General features: G+C 38.0%; 1 protein-coding gene across 4 annotated transcripts in view; it reads right to left on the reverse strand.

The window, feature by feature from the left end:
- The window catches only part of iqsec1a (IQ motif and Sec7 domain ArfGEF 1a), a 104,332-nt gene that overhangs the window by 75,410 nt on the left and 2,673 nt on the right, over positions 1–26,249 (reverse strand). For all 4 annotated transcript variants that reach the window (XM_023956703.2, XM_023956712.2, XM_023956702.2 and 1 more), the window contains exon 2: positions 4,330–4,359. In XM_023956703.2, coding sequence (XP_023812471.1) covers positions 4,330–4,359 — 30 coding nt within the window. The remainder of the gene's footprint in view (positions 1–4,329; positions 4,360–26,249) is intronic.

The raw sequence follows: 26,249 nt of genomic DNA on the forward strand, positions 1-26,249 counted from the left end.
GCCTAAACACCTCAGCCGAGTTCCAATCACATCTGAATGAAGCCATCCATTCTGATTACACTAATTAAACACCATTGTGACGCTACTCCTCTCACATTAGGCACAGAGTGTGAGTGCCAGGATAATTTGGTATGATAGGAAAAGTCGATCTCTGTCTGCACACACAAACTCCTCTCACGCTACTGCACTAGCAATCCTGCAGGACGGGGCTTATTTTTTTATAACACCTCTTGCAATTCAAGTGGCTTCCACATCGGTAACGACAATCAGAGCCACCAAACACTGCACAATCATGCAGAACTCTGAACAGCAAGGCTCACTGGTAGCATGCTGCGGTAAGGCAACAGGCAAAGGTCTGCTGACACCAAACTGTCCACTGCATTGGGCTGAAGCTACGTCAAACGGAGCTCTGAGGAAAAAGCCAGGGGAATGATAAAATCTGCCACAGCTGCTGCCTGACTTTAAACCGCAGCAGCAAAATATTTACTCCAATGTATTTATACTACACTCATATAGCGTGAGCCACTGGGAGAAGAAGCACACAAAACATGTTGAATGAAACTGTTTCAGTACCAAAAAATATATATATATAGGGTTTTTGTTCATATAATGCATAAAGATCAACTGTAAGACCTAGATTGAATTATTTTTGGTAAATATATGCTGGATGTGTTTACGTCAGTTACCAATATTTGTTTGTTTACGCCTTCTGAAATTTCTGTCAGCGTGCTATCAGTCCATCTTCTAAAAATAGATTTTTTCACCCTTTAACCTGTTAGAACCCATGGTAACATCTGGGTAACAGAAAAATGTCAGCAATGTGTTTATTGGTCTACTTTTTTATGGTGTATTCTACATTATTTAATTTTTCAAACATGTGGGTTTTGGGTGAAATTGAAGTTTCTGGTGAGAAACAAAAAAATAAAAAATGATGTATTTTTGAATGTGGTTTAAAGTTGGCTTTTCTAATACAAATATTCTAGAGTAATGTTAGATATGAAGGATTTAATGTGCGATCATAATGAGATTTCACTGATTCTGTGTTTGACCTTACTTTGACCTTACTTCAATTGACGCCTTTCTCACCCACTCCAATAAAAAAGGGCTTTTTGGTGTTTTTAACATGTTTCTGTAGCATTTTTCCCATGATGGAGGAATGATGATTTTTCAAATCAGGAGGAATCAGGAGCAGACTATAAAATGTCGTTTGAAAAAGCTCTCGTTTGCTAGGCAGCAACTGAAATGAATAGGGCAAAGTCTCCCTGCTCTGCTCTATTCTGATGCATCCACCAGCAGACTAATGGATCCATTAACGTCTTTGTTTTCCTCGTCTGAGTAGGCATCTGACTCAAAACTGAACGGCTGGATTGCTTTGATAATGCTCGTCATTTTTGTTTTACCACTAATGTCAACTTAGGGTTGTAAGGGAGCTGTAAGGTATCCAGAGTGTAAACAAAGGGCTGATGGGATATTAGTGGAGGTTTACTTCTGCCCCAACAGTCCCGCCCCACAACTGAGTCCTGTCCACAACTGAGCAGATCTCTGATGAACTCCTGCCGCGATGCATAAACTTTGTCCTAGAAAACAACTAAAAATGGCATAATCGTAATAAAATTGACCCCTGGGAACGCTTTCACAATAGATAAAAAGATGACTGGGGTGGGCCTTTAAGGATGTAAAGCAACGCTAATGTCAGAAATAATTAGACGGCTTGCACCACAGGGGGCATTAAAACTGGCTCCAGCAGGAGGTTTTATTTCTTTTCTTTTAGGGGCATTAGCATCTTGCTGGTTTTTAAGAAATCCTGCCTTATCTGCTGCTGATTACCTGGTGTGTTTAGCCAATAAGGAACCTCAACGGCAGGTTAATTGCAAAACATGTAGGACACGTTCCCTCGAGGCTTGAGGTTTGACACCTCAAAGGTGTGATGTCACAATTTCTTAGATTTATAAAAAGAAAGATGCAGAAGAGTGTTTCAGCCATAAAAGCTGGCAGAATCATTGTTTGTTCCCAAAACCTTCAACTGGATGTAGTTCATTCTTCTTTAACAGCAGCTGCAGAAATTGTGTTCATTCTCTCTTCGTTTTGGTGAACAGCCTTTCTTCAAATTGTCAACGGAGATATCCAGAGAAACCACAAGGTATAGGCAGGTAACAATGTGGGGTACATTTACTGTACCCCAAACAAATGAAGATATTCAGATTAAACAGAGAATTTCACTTTTTTTTCATCCTTGATCAGAACTAGTCTGATTCACAGAGCCTTCAATCACAAGTTTAAAGAATTTTCTCTGCAATATTTTAAATCTGAATAGGTCAAAGACGTATTACCAATCAGACTTTCTGTCGCTTTGTTGTATTGCTGCACCTGGTTGTTGAAAGTGTCCAATTTGACTATGCAAAAATGTAAACAAAAAGACTGATTTAAATACTAGCAATAAAACCTTCAACAAAGTAAAGTTGTTGTTTTGTTAAAACTTATTTCTTGTGATATTCAAACCTCCTTTTTATGAACCCACAGATGTTTGCAAAGCATACTGATGGAGCAGAATTCGCTTATGAAAGTGCTAAGAGACAGGATGCACTTACCTGCTAATGCATCTCATTGAGCTGTGTCTGTTTTTCATTGGGTGTTCTACATGAATGGAGCTTTGTTGTAGCACCACTTTGGTGTCCTTTGCTGTGCTTTTAAGGGGCTTTAAGGAGCTGCATGGTACCTGTTTTTTGGTGAATGTATTGAAGAGCATGAATCAAGATTTTAAATGAAACATGTATTTTTCTATTTAAATTATTAATGGATTCATTCCTGTGTAAAAAACTGTTAAAAACACTATTTCCTCTATTTTTTATAAGTTCTGACAAAAAAGTCAGTTGTTATCACCTTAACCATTTTACATTACTAGGAAAAATGACTAAATATGCATCAGACCTTCACTGTTTAACATTAAATCTATAGTTTGCCTGTCACGAAGGTTAAAAAGTCAGACAAGGATGATGATCTTGCATTCTGCATCTTTTTTTTTTTTAAACACAATGAGGATAAAAATTATGGGGTGCCAGCTTTATAGTAACAAAGGGAACATTCTGAGATTAGGCCAAATGCACGACCAAGAACGCATACAGCTGCTGCCATTTGGGATGTTTCCAACCACATCAAAACATAGATTTGGTGAGATGGGATTGTTTGCCTCTGAAGCATTGTCCTCCATTTCCACTGCACTAACTACAGCTGAAAAATGTGGAAAATAAGGTCGAAACAAAAGTAGGAGGCAGACTGATGTACATCTGTTTCTGCAAGGAACACGAGAGAAGTTAGAATATTGGATATTTTTTAGACAATTCTTTTTCATTTATTTTTTCTGATTTGCGAGAAAAAAAACTAATACTTTCTCGTCTCTGATCAGTAAATATTTTATAGCTGTTTTTCAATTATTGATACAGTAAGCTTCAGAGTGTAACAAATCCTCGTAATACAAGTTGCAGGAAACCAAAATTTACAGTTATATCTACATAATATCTTTCTTTTTGAGGGGGAATTGTTTTCAAATACTCCCCCTGTTCCCACAGTCTTTCACTTTTTTAAAGAGTTTAAATCAAATTGATCCTCAAACATGGATAAGCTAATATTGAGTCATACTTATCAATCACTAGATATTGATTGAGAATTCTCTCTTTAGGTAATATAATTTGGTTATGAATATTTCCCACATAACACACTAAGGGAAAACGATACAAAAAAAAATCTAGTATGTAGACAAATACTAGAGCTTTTTTCCAGGCTGTGGCTCCCCGTGTCTATTTGTTTGGGAGAGTTGCCCCTGAAGCTCTGGCAGCACAGACAGTAGATGACCCAAAGAAAATAAAAAACATGGCCCAGGACATTTTCTACTAAAGCTCAAGACAAGCTGCACTGCACGCTTTTTCAAAACTCATTTAAACCCCATTGCATTCTTAATACTCAGCACTTCACAGTTAGAAGGCGTTTGGACCTTAAAGTGAAGCACCCTCAAAGAGAAACACTACAGATAAGCAGCAGGTTTATCGCAGAGAGAAGTGAATGTGGGGACATGATCTGGAGCTGCACTCACAGCAAGATGGATTCACATGAAGTTTTAAGACCAGACAGAAGAGGCACTCCTACCGATTTCTACCTGCTCAAGTTCCCAAAAAATGTGTCTATTATAACGTGTTAAACAAAAACTAATTTACCACTTATGTTGCAGATTTTATGAGGCTAGATTTTTTAATTTACAAGCAATAGAACCTTGTGATTAAATTAAAAAAATGCTCGGATGTATAAAGATTGTTGTCATTGAGCAGCTGAACGTACCTGACCATTCTGGACGGGTCGTACTCGGACCTGAAATCAGAAAATGAAAAGGGTCAAAAATTTTAAAGCAGGCAGAAAAGGGGATGCTGCAGTAAGTCAGATATCAGAGGACATATACGTTAACATAAAATGCCTCAGTGGCCACCATTACTGGACTCTGCAGATATAGTACCTGCTGCACAAAGGTTTACAGTCCACCACCATTAGAGCTCTTCTATTGAACAGATTAGATGCCATCTCTAGAAAAAGTGGTTTCTACTACAGCCGTCAATAGACAAATTTACTGGGGAGTATTCTTGGTTGACCTAAATTACATTATTTTGTTCCATTATCATTGTATTATTAATATATGAAGGGGAAAAATAGATACAATGACGGAATAACATCGAACTTGAAGCTTTAATCTTCTAAAGTGGCTGAAAATAAGAGTATAAAAAAAGACGGATTTAAAAAAAAATAAGTACCGTAAAAGTTTATTAGGCCAAATCAACAAGGATATAAAGTCAGCACCGAAGGAAATCAAAAGTACAATTTTTGTTGTTAATAAGCACATTCTTTGACAGCAAAACAAAGAAGACATCCGAGCTGATGTCTGCTGCTTCTCTGGATTTGGGCTGAGGTGGCAAAAGAAGCAAAGACGCTTAAGCTACATCCACACCGCCTTCTGCAATGACCTTTTTCAATGGAAAGTGTAAGTAAATGCGCATATATGCATGTTTTGGGCTTTTGCACTCAAAACTCTCACGTTCACGTGGCACTATGTAAATTTCTACGACCGTTTAAGGGTTTTTGTAAAAAAATAAAATAAAGTAAACCAGTTGAACTTTGGATGACGTCTCTTTTAATTCACAGAATTAAAAAGCAGTTGAAAATTGATAATGGAGGAAAAAATAACATTTTGCAACAAGTCTTTCCAACTATAGGTGGCGGACATGCGGTGGTAAACAGCAGCAAAAGACAAAAAAGAAGAAGCATCCCCTCCCTGCTTGTTCATCATGAACACCATATGCTAAACGAGCGTTAAGAACATGCTCAAAGTGCATTCTTGAACTCAAGTTAAAGTTCTGGTGTGAAAGTATCATTAGATTTCTCTCCCTGGAGATCTCTTCCTAATTGTTTGGGAAGATTCAGAAACCTTCCCATGCCAGCAGAAAATAGTAATTTCACCGGCATGTTCCAAAGTCTGCCTTAGGGTATTCACCTATTTGGACAAACCCATAATGCCTAGCCAGAAACGGAGTACCATTCTTAGATGTCCAGAACATCTCAAGTGGGTTTTCTGTGTGTAGGAGTATCTGGACTATTTTTATCTCTTTCAGGACTGAGGTTTGTATCCTTTCTTTAGCAGAGACCCCAGCCAACTTGCAAAGGAAGCTCATTTTTTCCACATGATGTACCCATGATCTCTAGTGCTCATTTGTAGCCCACAGCCCCCGATTATGACAGAGTAAGAATATAAACTGACTGATAAATTGACAGCTTTGACTTCCAAATTCTTCTTTCTTAACCACAAGAGACAGCAACCTTCTTGAATTGCCCCTTTTTAAGGAGGTGAGGTTTCAGTGCCTAAATGATTCCAGGACTTATGCTGTTGAGGGTTGTTGCCCTTGGTGGAATATCCCAAGTATAATTGATTCAGTGGAAAGGGTTAGACCAGGGGTCGGGAACCTATGGCTCGCGAGCCATATATGGCTCTTTTGATGGTCACATGTGGCTCGCAGACAAATCTTTAATTATAGTTTTTTTTTTCATTAGACCAGTCCTTCTCGGGCGCGATGCGATGCCAGAGGCGCGCAGTAGTAGCGGTGCTTAGAGAGAGAAATCTGCGCCAGCGCTATAAGTTTACAATTATCTATTATTTCACAGAGTTTGTACCAACTGGAAACCTGTGAATTGCCGTGCCTAAAAGTTCGCGCTCCCGTCTCTGAGAAAGAGCGCGCAGATGCAGAGACGGGATGTGTGAGGGAGAAAGCAGAGGGTGGGGGTGAGGGGTTGTGGGGACAGGCAGCAGATGAACCGCGCAGGGATTGTAAAAACGTAAAACCCAATGCCCGTCACTCACTGCAGCGTGTGAGTGTGTGTTTGGCTCCCCGTCTGCATGTGAGCAGTCTTTGTCACATCTACAGAACATTCAGACCTACGATCACGTTTAAAGTCTCAACGCCTGCATGAAGCAGAAACTCACCACATAACCAGACTAGACCATCAGCAAAACTACCACGAGAAACACTCATCATTTATTAGCAATAGCATAACAATGTTATTAAAAATAATCCACAGACTTATTGTACTTTAAAAATGTTGAAATTACATCAAATCCACACATTCACTTGTATATTTAGTTTTAAACATATTGTCGCGGACTGAGTTTAACTTGGCTGTCGGGCCGCGTTAAAGGTTCTGGGGTTCATTGAACGCGTCAAGCAGAGATCTGATTGGCTCTCAGTTCTGTCGCTCAGCCTGTTGTTAGGTAGTTTGGACCAATGGGGTTCAGCTATGGGCCGAATAAGGGAAATGGGAGGCCTGGAGCGGGAGCAGGTGAATATAAAGTTGGTAGAAGCGCTCTCTCTCGTCTCGTGTCGACAGGAGATTCAGGAGTTGCTGAATTAATTTTACGGCGTTTGTTGCGGTCTGCAGTAACCAGAATAAAGAACCTTAAATGAGGTTAAGTCTCCATGCCTCAGTGTGGGAAAGAGACACTACATTATTGTATGGCTCTTTCGAAATTACATTTAAAAATATGTGGCGTTTATGGCTCTCTTGGCCAAAAAGGTTCCCGACCCCTGGGTTAGACTAAAGGTACTTTGAGTGATAGACACACAAAATTTAAAACATGGACAACATTAACGATTTCATTATCAGGAAATATCCTCCAGATGTGAATGGATATTTGTTTGGATTGAAATATCTTAGAAGTTTGGGTTTTGTAAGTATCAGATTTGTTGCATTTGTTTTTTATACAATGCAAGAAACAGCGCTGCAAAAGCAAAGACCATACCCCTCACAGAAATAATATGTAGCCTATGCTGTGAACCATAGCCCAGAGGAACAATAAAGCAGCTGCATGGCCGCATCAGGGTGAATTCATGAGACGCCTTGTTGGTCCTTTTCACTTTTCTTATGGAGAAAACAATGAGGTAAAGGCAATACAGTAACTGACTCAGCCATTACGCCTTTTAGCTTCCCTCTGGAAACACAATCTCCAGGAATTATCGGTTCTTTTTTTTTTAAGTAAATCCATGCTTACCCAACTGTTTATTTATTTACACCTCGTTCTTCTTGACTCTTTAGTTTGGTGGCTTAATTCTATTTTTTTTTCTTTGACCCCATTTATCTTCTAAAACAAAGGGTTTGTCCAACCTGGGAACCTTAAAAACATTTTTTGCCTCTGCATCACATCCAACCATGCGTTTCATAGCAAATGCAGGTTCACAGCTATGTACATTTCAGTACCAAGTCTTCGTATGTCATGAAACGTTGTTTTACTACGAGATTGCAGTGCTTTCAAACCTCTACAAAAAAGACAGATGGCCTGTCTACTACATCTCCCACACTGTGATGTACCATTAGTCATTGATATTTATGTGGAACCTCACTTTGGGCCCTAAGAGATCATGCCTGATATGTATAAAGTTTTCTTTTTAGTTTTGGCTACTTAGCCACAGCAAAAGCAGTAAAGGCAGCAATGTTTTCAAAGAAAAATAAAAAAGATAAAAAGGATTATCTGCTTTCTTGCAATATGGATATAGGTATTTTATAGTTCAGGGGAGACGCAGTTGTAAAATAAATATGTATTGTAAGCCATAAAAGGCAAAGACAAAGAAAGGTCTGTCAGGTTAAGATTTAGAATCTACAAAATCTAGCTCAATAAACCAGCGGTATACAAAAATTAAAATTAAAAATCTAGTATATTTGTAGCAGAGGATTGTTTTGAGCACTAATTAACCTCTTTTTCAGCCAACCAAGACATACAACAAAAGAGGCATTTTACTTTTATTTCATCATAACAGACTCTGGCATCCTTATGATGATGGATGGACATTTGAATAGAAGTTACAATCCAGTTAAAACTGTTTTCTTCCCACAGTGCATAGAAACACAGTCTACAGAGGCTCATTGAGGTGCATTCCCAAAGCCTTTAAATAATGCATGAAAGGCCTAAATCCTATTGGAAGCATTATTTCCCATCTAGAATTCCAGAATAAGATTTTTTTCCCACATAGACCTGAAAAGAGGCTAAATCTGCAGCTGGTTTTAGACTTATCCTGAGTAGCTACCTCTATGCAAAACCCTGAACTTCAAGCTTTCCTGACATGTCAGAGACATTGCCTCATCCTTTATCTGCACGTTTGTGTGCAGGTTAAAATCCTGCTGTGCTTCAGATACAGAATCTGTTGCAACAAGGACAGTCTGTTTCCTGTTGTGAGGGTGGAAGGGAGGAAAGGGCACAGGCAGGGCAAAAAGCGCTGACTCAGGGTTTATCAATCTGCCTTTCTGCAAGAGTAAGTGCAACTGGACACGACTGCAGAAAATGCACCAGTGTGCTCGTTTAATCATAGCCTCCTGAACGCCTCCAAATGGAGCAGAACATCGTCTACTGCACAGCTCAAAACCCATTTCAAGTCTTTGCACGTGAATTACTCTTGATATGGATGCAGCATTTTTCCTTTTTCTTTTTCACTCTATGGTTTTGTTTTGCCTTCACATGCAATGCCATGCATCATAAAGGCTTGGACGCATTCTTCTTAAAGCTGCTTTACTTTCTACTCGCCTCCTCCAGGAAATGCCTTGCCCAATGTAATTAGAAACTCATTATTTGTTTTTTGCTGCCAAAGACAGGAGCATGAATACACCCAAATAAATGACTTATAGCACTTCATCATTCTAGAAAATTAAAGAAATTATTTGTGGGTTTAATGCTTCCTTATATTCACAGAAAAAAATATTCAATCGACCTTTTGAAGCCTATGACACACATTTTATTTCTATATATTCTGTATGTTGCTATGTTTTCTGATTACAGGGAGGTAACTTAATCCCCTCATCATCAAAAAGTGATTATTCCCCTCAGGATGAAAAGGGATCATTTTATAGCACCTTCGATTGACCACAGTGTGTTAAAGTGGTGAACAAAGCAGGCAAGCAGCACATCATAAATAGAACAAGGTGGGAAAAAAAGAAGCTTAAATGTTAAGAGAAAAAACTAACAGTAAAATTCTTTCATTTTTGTCTGAAGTGAGGTAACATTTTAAAATCAGCAACAGCCTTAGAAGAACCACACACTGACCCCCTTCCATCTGAAGTACACCACAATCGGTGCACCACATAAACAGAAAAAAAAAATGTGAATCATGGTCTCAAAATGACAAAAGCTTTCATTTTTTAAAAGCTCTAAAGTAAAATTAAAAACACAACCACCTTCTACCATGACAAGCAAATGAAGTTCAATCAATTAGGAAATTTAATCAACATTAGTTATTTCGAATCTTTAACAAACAAATGATTCCACAGTCCAGCACCGACAAAAATATTAAGGCACACCATCGGTTTTACTGACTAAGAGTCAATAGAAAAATAAAATAACATCTATAAAAAACAAAAAATTTGCGGGATTTGTGGGAAATACCACAGACCAAGTGGACCACAGAACACATTTATGGTGTCTTTTTACGTTACACTGATGTCACCATGGCTTCTCACAGGTTATAAAAATAAAGGAAACAGAGAACTAAATAACTCTAAATGTATTGGGTATAAATGTAGTATTCTACTAAAATGTATCATGGAGGAGAAATTAATGATTGCAGTTTGTGCCTGGCTGAAATTCTACAATACCATGTCTATCATTTGGAATGGAATCTAGAATTGGACACCCCTGGTCAAGCAATCAACATAAATCAGTTGAGAAAAGCGGGTTTGGCCGTTATGCAACACTTTACTTGAGTAATGTTTTGCATGTTGGTGCAAAGCCCGTATGAAAAGCCACTTTTCTTTGTGTCAGAATCAGCTGATTCGCATAAAAACAGCCTAAGATTTACAGTATGTCAAAGAGCGTGTATTATTTATGTGTCGCCAGGGATGTCTCCTGTGTTAAAAGGGTTAAGAATATAGTAAATTTACCAAATAAAATCAATTCTAAAGCTATCAGCAAGCCAGCACAAAGACAAAAGCCTGGGGGCTACATCTTCACCTCTTTTAGTTGCTGTTAAAAGGCGTGCCACAGCGTTCTGGAGCGACTGCAGGCATTAAAATATTCTGTGGCATAAAGTATCCACATAAAGGGCATCACATTAGTACAGACAGGTCGACATAAAAGCATTCATGACTCCCACAGAATGGCTAAAAGATTAAAAAAGATTAAATTCAACAACATGTGTGGGCTGAGGTTTTCACCTCACTTTTAAGAGATTTGAGGTACTTATCGTGTGTTTCTTTGTCCACTTATACTCCTAACACCCTTTTATTCATGCCTAAGAGTTCAGGGTAAATCAGCAATGAATTACAAGTATAAATGTGTCGGGGAATGCAGAGCTAATGACTCAGCCCAGTTCTCTCCAGAGGTTTGCCTCTTGTGACTCTAACAAATTATTTATCTCGGTGGAGTTAGCGGTGCATGAACTACACTGCTACAAAATGATGGTGTCAGTCTGTCACAGGCACACACTTTCACACACATTCATGTTGGAATATGATGGTGAAAGTCGTGAATAGGAGTCCAAAGGCCTTTCTTCACATCTCAAATTATCTTCTCTGACACTGTGTGGACAGTCAATACATTATTTAGATGAATGCCAAGCAGAATGACAAGCAACCAGTAAGGGGACGGGACCTCAGAATGGATATCCTGACCCGGTGACTCATCATTATTGCTGTCAAGCTGGAGTTTGGCCAAGTTCATATATCAGTTCTGCTTGGAAAGCTGAATGCTGCGCCAGGTATTCTGTGTAAAAAGTCAATAAACATTCATACACAGACTTCTTTTCAAAGGGGGGGTTGGGTCGGGATTTGAATGAATTTTAAGATCTTGTGTGTGTTTATGAAATATTTAGGTGTGTTTTTTAGATTTTGTTTTAAATATATTGAGATTGCAATGTGTAGGGAATACATTAGGAGAAAAAAAGTATGTGTTCACTTTTTAGAAACAGTACATGAATATTATCCAGGAAAAGGACCATTTAAAAATATAAATAGCAGAGTAGAGGGAGAACTAGACTTGTGTTGTTCCAGTTTTCTGAGCTGGAATGTGACTTGACGGGACATTCCTGCTATACAGTCATCTGTATAGAACAAGGGAGATGGAACAACCAGTAGGGCGAAAGACACCAAAATATCTGCTGGACATTCTGCTAAATTAACTGTTTATAAAAATTCTTACTTTTCTTTTTTTTTTTTGCTATGTATGAATTACACACCAATATATCTGCAATTCCTGTTATTTTAAGTATCAATATAGGACATGTAAAACACACAATAATTAAGCAAGATCAAGCTAAAGCTGGAGTTCCTTTGTTTATTTTCTATACTGGGATGGATCTTATGGAGGAACCAGAGGGTCTTTAGAAATACATTTCTTATTGATGATCAAAAATGAACTTGGATGTAAAAATAAAGCATCTAAATAAATATAAATAAAATAATAAATAAATCTACTATATGATTTTAAATATAAACATTTATTTACAAAAGATATATTCAACTGCATGTTTTAAAAAAGAGGAATGGCGTTATTCTTTATGCAGTGATTAAAAAACAAGAGTAAAACACTACAATAAAAAAAAATAATGAAACAAATGAAACCTTTACTTGCAATATCCATTCTTTTGCTTTTTTTAGGGTTACTAAATATTTTGAGCTTTTACAACCTCTATACCACTGGTTCATCCTGCAATTTCACACCTTTTTTTTTTGTATTCTCTCATCTTTTGGATTTTAACTTTGCCACAGAGCTCTGCTTTGGAAATGAGCCACAAAACCAGCCAATTAAAGACAAGTGAGATCATGCTGATTGATTTTAAATTTTTCAGTGGTGGACTATGCATTACACACCCAGGCCTTCAGTAGCGCTACGCCTGAATCACTCAACCCCTCATTTACAATGCAGAAATGAGCTTTGCATTGCATATTGAAAATTCCTGTAGCCACAATAAGTGCCTCTAAATAAACAGAATAAACAAAACAGTGAACAAATCTTGTTATGCAATTACAGCCAGCAAAAAACATTGAAAACAACCACAACAATTTGAAATATTATTTATTATGATATTTATCATTTCACGCATCAAAAAATTGAATCATTTGAAGACAAAATCCATCCTTCTCTCTTTCCTCATGTAAAATGTAGATTTCTGCGCTTCAATTCCATCAAGAAGTCCTTTCCTATTCCATCAAGGCCAGTGCTGATAGCCGAGTCTGTCCAGTTGTGTTTCAGCGTAGGTTTAAATTTGCTTTAAAGCCCAAAATGTCCACACGACAGACGCAGTGGACACAGGGATGGTCAGCGCCAAACACACAATTTCGGACAAATCTGTACAGCTGTTTCGCAATCTCACTCCGATTTTTCTGATGAAAGAAGTCAAGGAGATCAGTGGGAGATTTTCCTGCAAAATCCTCCATGGAGTAAATTACAGTCAGCTCTGTTTTTAACTGAGACGGATCAAAAAGTGCCCTGTGGCTCTGTGTCAAACTGGACAAGGCTGCATGTGGGAAAGTTTTCCTGTATTTCTGAAACTTCTGTCCGATCAGAAGGTCTGAATACTGTGAAGTTGCCTAAGCCTGCTAGAATCTGATTGGTTGAAGGAAATTAATGTCCGACATTGATTTTGCATTAGGGGCCTTCAGAACTGATAGCGAAGGCCTCTTTAGCTCTGACCCTGCCTGGCAACAAAGGACAGCTGAAATGCGATTGGTTAAAGGCTCTAATATGAAAATATGTCTGTCTGGAAGCAGCATAACAATCATAAACACAATAAAAGGGAATGGATAAAATATAATTGATACATGATTCAGATATTTTTTATTCCTTCAGAGAAGGCCTTGAAGTTGACCGAAAAACCTGAGCTAAAAAATTTATAATTAAAAAATTAAAAACAAATCAGTTTATCCTGATAATATGTTTACTAAAATTGACATTTTTTAAATGGTTTAATCCTCTACAGAGGTTCCAGATTCAGTAAGATATTTGTTTTGTTAAAGTTGTCTCTAAATTTGTAAATATTATCAAAAATAACCTTTACTTTTTTCTGTGGTGAATTATAAAATATAAATTAGATGCTCAAGTATAGAATTAGTTAAAAATTATTCTAGAGGATTAGTAGTCAAAACAAAAAGTTGCTGACCTGTCAAAATTCTTTGTTATTTATTAAAACATATTCAAATGTGTACAAAAATAACATTTGTTGCATTAAACAAGAGATACTGTATTCTAATGAAATTGGTCATATAATATGTCATACATGCCACATTTATTTTTACTCAAATCTCTACATTGGCCCATTTAAAGTTAAGATTGTATTCTTACCTCTGCATGAATGTTCAGAAAAAGGCTTTTTACAAATATAAACTGGCGGGTGCAAACATTTGCCGTACAGCTCTTTTTTTTTTTCTAGTATGAATTTAATTAAATTACAAAAAACAAAACAAAAAAAACCATCCAAACTTAGAATCTAAATTTCAAGTATGCTGGTTGTGAAGTTTCATTTTCAAAACTCTGCAAAACGTGCTCCACACAAGCGTTTCTCGATAATGCCTCCAATTAGAACACATAAATGTGTTCTTTCTGACCTAAAAGACCAGCTTCTCTTTTCCCGTCTCGCCCGTGGTTTTTTTGATACCATCCCAAAAAAACTTTAGGGGATTATTTTTCTGGCAGCACTTCATTCATCCATGGACTCTGAAGAATTTTCATTTCTAATGTTTGCATTTTCAGGCATCTTTTGCCTCAGCACACACACACTAAAATAATAAAACAGTTTGATTTTTATCCGACTTCCAAATCTCGTGCTCTCTCTGCATGAAGCACTACATTTTTTGTGTCTCCATTTACTAAATTTAGCTCTAAATAACAAAAATGAGTCCGGGTGATAAATACAAAGAGATTATGCCTTCATTTTGGCCGCATTCTCCCATATAAACCTTGGATTTTGACAAATTCAGGGCTGGAAAGAACATATGGGACACAGACATTTCTTTAAAAGCAGGAGTGCAAGTTCACACATTTACAGGCCTCCATTAGTGGAAAATATGCAAACCGTTTACCCGAAGAGTCACCGACTTCAGTCAAACACAGAGGAACTGCAGAGGTTATGTACCGCGCCACTGGACTGAATTGTTTGTAAGACAACTGCTTCATATTAAAGGCTCAGCTCAAATATTTGCTGTGAAAGACTCAGCCGGCAACAAGGAAATCCGTGCTGATGTCAATCTACGGTGACAGAACATTTGCAGCGAGCAGGAGCTCCTCATCTCTGCTTAGTTGTTGACTCAGCCCATACCGTGTCAGCTGTCTACACACAAACGCCCATCCTGCACTCCCAACTTGGCAGAAAACTCATGGCAGCCTTTCAAGCGGCTCTCCACAGGTACTACGCTTCAAAGGGCCTTCGATCCTTTTGCTGTGTCAGCTGCTTCTGACAGCTGCGAGGAGGATAATTGGTTAACCTGCAAAAACAACAAAAAAACACACATCGGCCAGGCTCACTTTGTACTTATGTTCCTCTTTAGGCGTTTTAATTTTGATTAGGGCCTAATTTTTGTAAAAGAGGGGGAAAAAACAAAACTAAATTTGAAATATTTTACCACTACAGATTGTTATATTTTTTCCTTACAACCATTGGAACATATAAACAATACTGCTTTTGACAGAATATTAATAAAAGCTGCTTTTTCATGCATCTGTTAGTACAAAATGATAGGGGAAAAAGCATTTTTGCATTTAATTTTCTGTTATCTATGAATTTCCTGTGTTAGACAGTGTGCTGAACCTTTTTTTCTTCAATGACTTGTGATCTTCATTGGATTACATGAAATCCTCTTCACCTTTATCCACCTTTGTTATGGTAGGGAGAACACGTCAATATAAGGGTGGGGTCATCTGGACCCCATAAGATAGCACAAGGGGTAAAAATACACAGCCGCACACGCAGACCAGTGTTTGTCCTCACTCATTCATATTTTTTAAAAGTTATTCGACATTAAATATTACATCTTTTCAAAAAACAACTACCGGTAACTACTTTTCTTTTACACCTAAACTGACCCTCACCTCAACCTGGTCTCCTCTGAACTTTGAGGCAAAAAGCTGGTAGTCTCATAATAAACCATTAAACACTCAAGTCTTTAAGACTTCCTCTCTTGAAATGATAAGTCCTCATTGACAGTTTCAAAAATATCTGATTTTCACAAAAAGATAATGTAACTTTTTTTTTTTACATGTCTTATGGCAGTGTGCTAACAATTTTTAAAAATGTATGCACTTTGAAGATTTAAAAATTGCCATAATCCAGCTTTACGAGATTTATTACGGTGTTTTTCTAGCTAATAAAAAAAAAAAAGAAAAAAAGTTTGAAAAAAGACAAATGTTACATAGTTTGCACTTGAAATATGAGTTGGTTTACACCGATAAAATAACAGAGCAGAAATCTCAGTTGAAAAATGATAAAACCCAAAGTCAGAAATCCTTTGAAGCTCTTGACCCTAAAGGTCAACAGCCAGATGCTGTGAATCTAAAACAGGTTTGCCACATGTACATAAAAATGGATTGTAGGGAGAAATAAATGACCATTTTTCATTTTCAGTTTGTGTTGTCCCCCCCCCAAATATTAGAAAATGCCACATCTTGGCTGCTCAGAGAACTGCCCTCTGAGGTTTTACCAAAGGTTTACAGAAGACAAACAAGAGGCTTTCTGCAAACACTGAAGATCTTAAGCGTTTTCAGAAAGTGAAGTGAGGTGGAGCCTGCTTTCCCTTAACACAAACTTAGTTTTTTCCCTTTTTAGTTTTTTCCCTTTCTAGTTCAGCCTGTAAGGATAATCATTCCATCGTTCAATAGATTGAGGTGCATTTATCCAATTATACAGACAACTTTAGGCCCGTAGTAAAATTCAAGTTACATTTTGCTAATATTTAAAAAAAGAAATACATGTAAACATTTGAGCATCCGACTTGTGGGATTAGCTCAGAAGAGCGCTGACTCACTAAAGGATATTGATGATAGCCGTTTCATTTCACCTCTAGGTGGTAAACAAACCTTTGCAGTTCTTAAAAAGATGCTTGCCCGGGATTATCACGCAGTTCCAGAAGAAAAAAAAAGACCTCCTCCCTGCAACATGCTAACTCTGTTAAACTGTGTTCACACCCTCCTCCAACGTACATTCAAGCAGCCCCTTTCAAAGAAAAGTCTATGTAAACACGCACAAATGTGCGTTTACAGCTTCTGCGTTCAAAACTCTTGCCTTCATGCATCTACGCAAGTTTCTACAATAGTTTTTGGGCTCTGCGTGCAAACGCGTGGCCATTGAATGCATGTTTAAAGTGAAATCAGGCTGAACTTTGACCAATCAGGGACTTGGGTTTGGCAGCGATGTATGGATGGCATCCCTTTCAATTCACAGAAGTGCCAACAATTCGAAAATTGATCATGGAGGAGAAATTAAAAATTGTGGTTTGTGCCCGGTGGAATTCTATGACACCAAGTCTTTCATATATCGGAACAAAAGCTGTGACCGAAAAAGCCTGGATTTGCAAGATTTACACCACTTTGACATTCCCTACCATGCGTTTTCCAACTCTAGGTGGCAGACATGCAACAATAAGCAGTAGACAAATACTGCTTGTCCAGTATGAACACTATACACTAAACCCGTGTTCATGAAGGCTGCATCAAATGCTCAATGTGAACGTAGCATTCCTACTTTTCAAGAGTTTTGCTTCATCAATTTATGCTTTATATGCAGTTTATATGACTCCTTATAATAATTAGCTCTTATCAGAGCAACTCCTTTTACTGACCCTGACGTTACCCTCAAGTTAACACAGACCCCCACTGTACAAAAGGCAAAGTTGCACAAATTCATCCCCTGAAGGCAAAACCTTTACAAGCAAAGACACAAGTAATAATGGTCATTAAAGGCATGATCATTTCTTATCTTGCATCATTAAAATACAAAGGCCAACAGTAAATCTCTTCTGGAACGTCTGACTGGAAGAAAACGGGGTCAGGCAGTTGCTGGCTTTCTTCCAGCAGGACTGCCGCCACACTAAGACGTGGGCAGAAAAAAGTTTATAACAGATGAATGCAGCCCGCAGCTGATTCTCAGAGCAAGTTGCAAATTGTCTTTCGACATTGCTTAAGATTTATAGGTGAGTATGAATGCAAATCATCCCTGCGCAGACACTAATCTAGCAGGAGTATTTCATTAGAAAGCCTTTGCTGAGGAGAGGGAGCCTGTGCGCTCATAAATCTGGTTTGGCACAGTGATTGTTCAGCAGATCTCTGGCTAAAAGAGCGGACTTGCACCAGCCTCCATAACCAGCTTTCTCTACTATGCAGTTGAGGGGTCCCAAACTCACACTTAAGCAGTTACACTGGCTCCCGATGAACTATCCACGGATTTGCCAATCTTCAATCCACAGGCTCCATTTAGAGGCGGACACGGTCAGAATGACAGATTAGAAAAATAAGGCAGAAATGCCAGGAAATAATAATTACAATGCGGAAACTGAAAATAAAACTACAAAACATATTAGAAAGACGGAAGGAAGAGCCAAAAATAGGAAACCACAAACACGCCTCATAAAAGACTTCTGCAGATTTGCTCATTTAACTGTCAACTCTAATAACTCTTTTCAGAGTCAAGCTGTGCTCATTTCTGTTATTATAAAATAAAGAAAAACCCGCATGAACACAATACCTACATGAATACATGACAATCAATAAAAAAGAAACTTGTAATGACACTTGCTTCTCAAACAAATGTCAAAAATCCTACATGCAACTTAAAAAAAAATATGAATCACCTCAAAAAAAATAAAGTGTTTTTTTATTTGTTTAATATTTTAGTCAAAGAAAATATTTTTAAAAAAGACCTGCTCCCCTGTGTTCTTGTGGCATTTTTCTAATAATGGAGGCCATACATTAAGAAAATTAAAATCACAGTTTTATTTCTGAATTTTTCTTTGTTCAATTCGTTGTGAATCAGGAGCAGACAAAAAAAAGCCGTTTGAAAAAGCTTGACGTTACATACGAACTACAGTCAGCAGGCCACAAGCTCCCTGCTTTGCCTCCATTTTGATACATATATTTGCAGACAAATAGATTGATGTACGTCTTTGTTTTTCCTCGTCTGAGCTGGCATCTGGCTCCAAACTGTACAGCTCCACTATTGCTCGCCATTTTTGATACACCCGAAATTAGGTTGGGGGTGTTAGGGGCTGTAAACTAGCCGAAGAGAATGTAAACAAAGTGATGATGAGAAAGGCGGACAGGCTCACTATGCGCCAACAGCCCCTCCCACACCTCAGATATGAGTTTTCAATTAACTACAACTCTACAGAAACTATGTTTTAGAAAACGACACAGGTTTTCTGATTTGGGGTAAAAACGGCATAATAATAATTAAAAGACCACTGGGAACACTTTAAAATAGATCAAAATATGTTCAGACTGGGAGTTTTAAAAAGTGTCCTGTTTTCGGGTACAGTTTTCAACTTTTACAGACTTTTTTTATAGACCGGGATCCAAACAAAATTCAACAGAACACAATAATGTATCAGTTTGTTTTAGCTTTACAGCTTCCCTGTAAAGCAATGACAGCGCCTGCAATTCCACCGACTCATGACAACCCAACATCCAGCTTCACCTGTGTCTTTGTCACTAAAATAAAAAGACAGGTTTTTGTGCTACTCAGCAGGCAGCACATTTACAACAGAAAAAGCAAGCTGAGAGATATTTCACTTTCAAAATGCTGTTGCTTACTTACTTACCACAAAATATCCATCCTGTACCACTGCTTGCATATCTAGACAAGAGGAACTATCAAGCTAGATGCCAAAATAAAAAAAATAAAAAACACATAAATGAAAGGACAAGAGAAAATACGACTGTGGATCCAATTGTAAACACAGAACTGCTCCCTCTGACCTGCTTGGTTTTCACAATCTGAGGTTTCCTAACACCATGGTCCAGAAGGTTTGCTGCTTAAGTCACACTCATAAACATGGCAAATATAGATTTTGACCTTTAGTGCATGTTTATTGTAAAAACACACAATTTTATCAAGATTTTTAGCACAACCGTGGCGGTCCTGCTGGCCCTGGCCTAGGTGGCGGATGTGATCGCCCGGGGGGTGGTAGTTCTCTATTTGTTGCCGTGCGAGTGTTGGGGGGTTCTGGCTGCCACTGCAGCTGCAGCGGGGGCCTTGGTGTGGGGATGCTTGGTACTCTCCCTCCTTCTTTTTACATTCCATCATCCATTTTAGAAGAACATAAACACTCACTCTAACACAGGTGTTAGCTCACCTTTGCACAAATAGTTTGCATGATTGAATGAAATATTTCACACTTTGCATAGGTATGCGTGTGGGAACATTATTTGTATTATGTACATGTTGACAGGTGAACGTTTTTGGAGCTAACAGGTGTGTTTGTGGCATTTGAGTGTGTGTGTGGACAGGCCCCGCCCCTTCTAGATTTGTATTACATTTGAACCTCACTGTAATGATTATAACCATCCAGCAACTTGTTGCTTTATGCTGCTTCATGGTTTTACCCCGCCCCCCCTCTATAATGACCCTCCTAACCCCCCCTCTCTAACATCCCTCTTTCTTCTTCCCTCCTTTCCTTTTCCATTTGGTCCAACACAATGATTTTCAAATATGATTAAATTGAATAAAGTTTGGCCTTGATACCAAAAGGGGTTTCTTCAGACATACCTCTGGTTTGTCAGAAGAGTCATAACCCCTCTTGTTAAAGTAAAATATGTCCAACACAAGAGGCCTTCAGCTCTCATCTGTTTGCCCAGCTGTTGGACAGGACAAGTAAGTAAGTAAGGAGGTAAGTAAGGAGGTAAGTGGGTAAGCAAGTAAGTAAGTCAATACATAAATAATTAATTAAATAAATAAATAAATAAATAAATAGAATAAAAATATACGTAAATAAATAAATAAATTAAAAAAAAACTTGAAAATGGAAAGTTGAGTTTAAGCATGCCAGTGATACCAGCAAACGCCCACACACCTTGTCCATCTGTCACATAACTGTTGAAGCAGCATCTGCATCGCTGCAGGTATGAAAGGTGAAAGCACACATGCTGCAAAAGTGCACAACGGGCTAAACGGCACAAAATTAAGCAGCAGTTTGAGTTTAGCAACAATTAAATTTGAATGAAGGACTAAAAGCTACTCCACAGAAACACGAGCATAAATGAATGTGTTGCCTGCATCACAAGTGTATATAAATGGAAAGAAAGTCATTTTATCTTGGCACATTTTATGGAACAGTTACCACAGATGCAACAACTTAAGACCTTTGCTGCTCCTTTATGAACCCAGTGGTGCTCATTAGGGTATTTAACAGCACAAGAATTGGAGTTTGCTGAGATTTTCCTTCTTTTTAAATAGGTATTGCCCACTCAAAAGGACTTATCACGTGTGACGTATCACACTCAAGTACAACGTTCTCATAATACATGTTTGTTCTGTCATTACAGGAAAAAAAAAATCATTTTCCTACAACATATCATCCATTAGATTGGTAAATAAAAATGTTCCAGTTTCACATCAGCCCTGTCGCACATGTAGGAGAACACAAGCTGCGTGGCAGCCACAAATGAAGAAATTATCTCTCGAGCGATCACTTCAGCATACCAAAGACTGTTTACATGCGGGACTGGGACAATGTTTGAATTATACATGTGGGTGTGTGAATCTATAAGCTACAAAAAGAGAAATGAAAGCACTTGTATGCGCATTTCCACCTCAAACCTCAGGGAAAAGCTCATATCGTAAGTGATGCACGCTGATTACCCCCCGCCTCTCTTGCATCATGAGAGAAAACCTTGAATCATAGCCACAGATAGTACACCGGACTTTATACAGAGTTATGTTTGTTATTTGAAAGACCAAACAGATAATGGTGAACTGTGAGGGATATGTGACGCATTGGAGAAATGTTCAAATGAAAAGCATAAAAAAATACTAACACTGAATAATGAAAGCACTGACAACACCAAAAAACACTAAATAAAATATATAATAAAAAAACTTCAGCCAAAACTATTTTCTTGTCAAACTGTAACAGTTTTTTTAAGTTTGACTTTATGACTCAGTGTTTTCTTTATAAAGCTGCTCTCAACCCTGTATAACCCTTGTGTCATAATTGAATATTTAACTTTTAAAGACCTACTACGATCATCTTTTAAAAAATTTTAAAAGAATTTCCAGTTGTCTTTTAATTATAATTATGCTGTTTTTAGCCAAAATTCAACAAAACTGTCATTTTCTAGAACATAGTTACTTAGCCCCCCCCCCAAACAAGCGATCAAAAAGATTAGACATCTTTTTGATATTCTTTTTAATAATTTATTCTAAAATATTTATGGAACCGCCATGACATACAAGCATTGTTTTCCACAAATGTCATGTTTCAAATATGGTTTCTTACATCCACTCCAACAGTAATAAAACAGCTGCAAAGAGAGCGAATGTTGCGCTGTCATACTGAACACAGAAACCATTGTGACACTGGAGCGTTAACTTTGTTTAACAGGTTTCTGCTTTAGAGCTGGCAACCTGCAGGTTGCAGAAAAAAAATTTCCAGCAACACAAAATTGTTTTACCTGCTAAAAAATTGTGTATCCTGAGATGAAAGCAGATTATTTCTTGTATTTTAAATGTTTTATCATAGCAGGGACTGCTGGTAACTTGCATGAAATCAGCCTCAGCACAACCAGCTAAACCAGTTGGGCTACCTAGTTCTAACAGCATAAAGACATTTCAACCTACTTGACCTATGTAAACATTTAAGACATTCAAAATATTATATGATATGATACAGATAATAAAAGGGGAACCTAAATAGCATGCATTGTTGTTTCGATGAGTATCTAAGGGAATAAAAGGATTCACTGTAACTGAATGAATGAACTGACATTAGACAAATTGCCAGTTTCAATCCCTGCTGATGAGTTCATCCGGATGCTGCTGCTGGTTTACAGGTTTGGAGTAGGGTCAGAGGATGCACAAAACATTTTCCAACTCCTTTGCACTTAGTCCTGAGACCCAGGCTGACACTGGAGCTTGTTGTGGTAAACACTCAAAGATCTGTTGACTCAACTTCCAGAGATGCATCACATTACACTTCCCACAACTTTGTTTCTATAGAGAGGATGAGTCAAAGAGCACAAACGGGGAAGAACTGTCCACTGACACTGTCCACATCTTAGTCAGCGACACTATTGCGTGTTAATGTTTATTGCATTTTTCTCCTTTACAGCTTTTCCAGCATGAACACAGACTGCATCTTAGTCAAATTAAAGCTGAAAAACATCCAAAACAGAAAAGTACGATCCATATTTCATTGTAACAAATGAGCCGTGTGGTTCGGATGCACCTGCACCTGCTACATGATCAACAGCAGTTTAAAAGCGGGGATTAAATAATAGAAGCTTCAAATTTAAACTGAAAATGAGCTGCGTTAACAAAGCAGAACATGACAAAGAGAATAACAACAGTCTTTGGCTATACGTCGAAATTCCCTCCCTAAACCCCAACTACTAAAAAAATGACACAGTGCAGGACTATACTGCCCTGGATTTTAAAAAGCAATTCGGACACCATGCTAACTACTTCTCTTTTTAAAACGGCAAATACTGTATGACAGCACCGATTTGACGAAGTAAAAACCTAACATGATAACATTTTACAAATGTAATCATCTGATGATGAAAACCTGAATTGTTTATTAAAAAAACATTTTTACATATTTTTCATTGTGCACTAAATACTGAGTAGTGACGGAATTTGGACACAACTTTTGACTTAATTCACTGAAAATCTGATTTAATTCAGATTTTACTAGCAGCTAAGATTTATTCAAGATGGAAAAGCAGAGAAATCAGAGAGCAGTGGAGCCCAAACACCCCACATCAGCCCAAAAGTTCCTCTTTTTTTTATTCTCACAGCAACATGGCCTGCAGTTCAAACCTGACTCTTCATCTTTGACCCAGAAGATGTGAGATTTTTACACATTTTCAAAAAGGCTAACATTACAGTATAAAACCAGTTTAAAATGTGAAAAGGTGAGCAGTATGAGATATAAAAAAAACATTGTTTAAAAAAAAGTAGACTTTTTTATTTGCTTCTAAATAAAACAAAGTCTCACTCCAATCATTTTTTGATTAATTGTAAAAGTGTTCTTAGTGGTCATTTAAATAGGACTATGCCATTTTTAGCCTAGGGCATGAAGTCAGCTTGTCCTCATTTCCCTTCATCCAGCTCTTTATACTCTCTCCCACTAGCTTACAGCCCCTCACAACACCTAACATTAGCGGTGCAACAAAAATGGTGAGCAAGATCTGAGCTTCCAGTTGTAGTTTGGAGCCAAATGCCAGCTCGGATGAAACAAACAAAGACGTATATTGTCATCTTTGGAGCAGGAAGCTTGTGGCCTGCCCGGAATATCTTCTACATTCCAAATACCTTCTTGTTTGAACACCATTATTTGCTGTTTGCTCCTGTCTCACAACGATTTGATTAAAGACATTTACAGAAATACAATTTTGAGCTTAATTTTCCATACATATGCGCATCATCGTGAAAAAAAATGCTATAAGATTGTGTTAAAAACACACAAAAAGCACGATTTTTATCGAAGTGGGTCTTTAAATCTACTTATTTTTGGACATTACCTCATTCTGTAGTTTTCAGTTCATAGAAAACTTGTGCAAACGATTTTGCCCTTATTTTGTAGCAGAAAGTTTCCTCTTATATGTAAACAAATGAGCAGGAAACTTCTGCATTCATTTATAGTTTAACAGACAAGGACAGTAAGACTGTGGAGGTGGATAAAATCTCAGATTTATGCTACTAAAAAAAAAGAAAATAAATATTTAAAAAAACAGCTACAAATCCACTTCTTTACTTTTGCAAATAAACCATTTTACACATTGTGTGTATGATTGACAACTAACTGACAACTAACTGACAAATCCTGTCAGATACACAAAAACGGAGGCCGTCAACTCTTCAAACGCCCAATGAAGTGCCTTCTAGGCTACCGTAGTTTTAGTTTCACAAAACTATACCACAGAATCCTTTCCAAATTTTCTTCAGAACTTCTCCGGCTGCCATCTCAAGGTCTTTCCGTTTCTCAAGAGGAGACTTCACCACTTCATACACTGAGCATGTCCCATTTAAAGCTGCTTGTGCTGCTAGATTTTCAACTGAAACACTCTCGGGGAAGTCAGTTAGTTACCACTTAACAGGAATGACAAGAAACTTAAGGGGAGGGAACAAAAACATGCTTTACATCACAAACAGAGCCGACAGTTTTAAAGTACTTCAGATCGTCACACCACTGAAAGCCGGGGATGCGTCTCCGTCGACGTGTTTGAAATCCACTTCTAGGATAAAAAGGAGAAGCCAAGGTCTGATGAGCGTCTGTTTAAGCATCAGCATCAGCTCTTGGCCGATAGGGATGGATTGTCATAGGCATAATCTCTGGTTTGCTTTATATCATTTTTACAGAAAAATCTAACAATTTACACTGAAGAAGGAGTTTTATGTGCTTCAGATTTCAAATTTAAATGAGAGCTTGAAGATAGATGTCATAAAAGTGTCTAGGAGATATGAAGTCTGCCAGAAACTCAGACAAGAGATATTAATAATCATCAGATATCAGGAAAAAACAGCAGGTGGGATTAAGTGTCTTCTGGACCTCCTGCAAAGATTGGGGACCAATTTCCTGGGAAACCCTCGGAAAAAAATAGAAACCAAGGAAAAGCTGGATTCTTTTGGCTGACCACCTAAAACACAAAACTAACCCTGAATGTCTGGACGGTTTAATTTCCAAGAACAAACCCCTGTAATTAGGTCTCATTTTCTTCATGCTAAAATGACCTTTTCAAAGTCTTAGAATTACACTTTGTTGAGGCCTTTGCATCCTTTAAAGTACTCATCATTTCCAAATGCCATTAAAAAAAATATTTTCTTTTGAGTAACCCAAACTTAAAACAAGCAAGATTTGATAAAGTCATCACTAGTTTTGGCAAAACAAAAGCAAGAAGAACAGCTCTCAGATAGCGCTAAAAGATAGTGTTCAGACTCGGCGACGCATCTTTCTGAAAAAGAAAAATCACTCCGTAACACCCAAATGAGACTTACAGATAAAATACGCAAAAGGTCAGTGTTCTAATCTCATGAGTCTGGTTTTATCAACCAGCAAAGACACAAAGCCCCTGAGTCAACAATATTGATTTGCTGCCACTGAAATTCACGACACCAGCATGCCCCTGGAGACATAGGTCAGGCACCATCACATGATCCCGCTGCTGTCAGAAGCAGAGTTAAATGTCTGCACGCTGAGACATGCTTGAGAGAAGAGCTCACAGAAGGTGAGCCCTGGCACAGCAGAGGGGTGGAGGCCTGACCATCAAGGTCTTCAACAGAACCATGGTGGTTCAACCCACCGCCGAGCTTAACTAGACAATAAACTTGTTCCACTTATATCTTAAAAATTAGAATCTCCATGGAGGATTTCTTTGGAGGCATTACCAAGGCCGGATAAAGGCATGGGCAAGACGGGACTGTGCCCTAAATGACGTAACTGCCCCTTCCCCCATATGTGATGCGCCGCAAAAATCCATATTTAACCAAAAAAAAAAAGGGAAAAAAGATGCCTCAACAGGGCACAAACCAGTGTCCTGCTTG

This window comes from Oryzias latipes, chromosome 7, assembly GCF_053564925.1.
Source record: "Oryzias latipes strain Hd-rR chromosome 7, Olatipes_Hd-rR_3.1".
Taxonomy (NCBI): Eukaryota; Metazoa; Chordata; class Actinopteri; order Beloniformes; family Adrianichthyidae; genus Oryzias; species Oryzias latipes.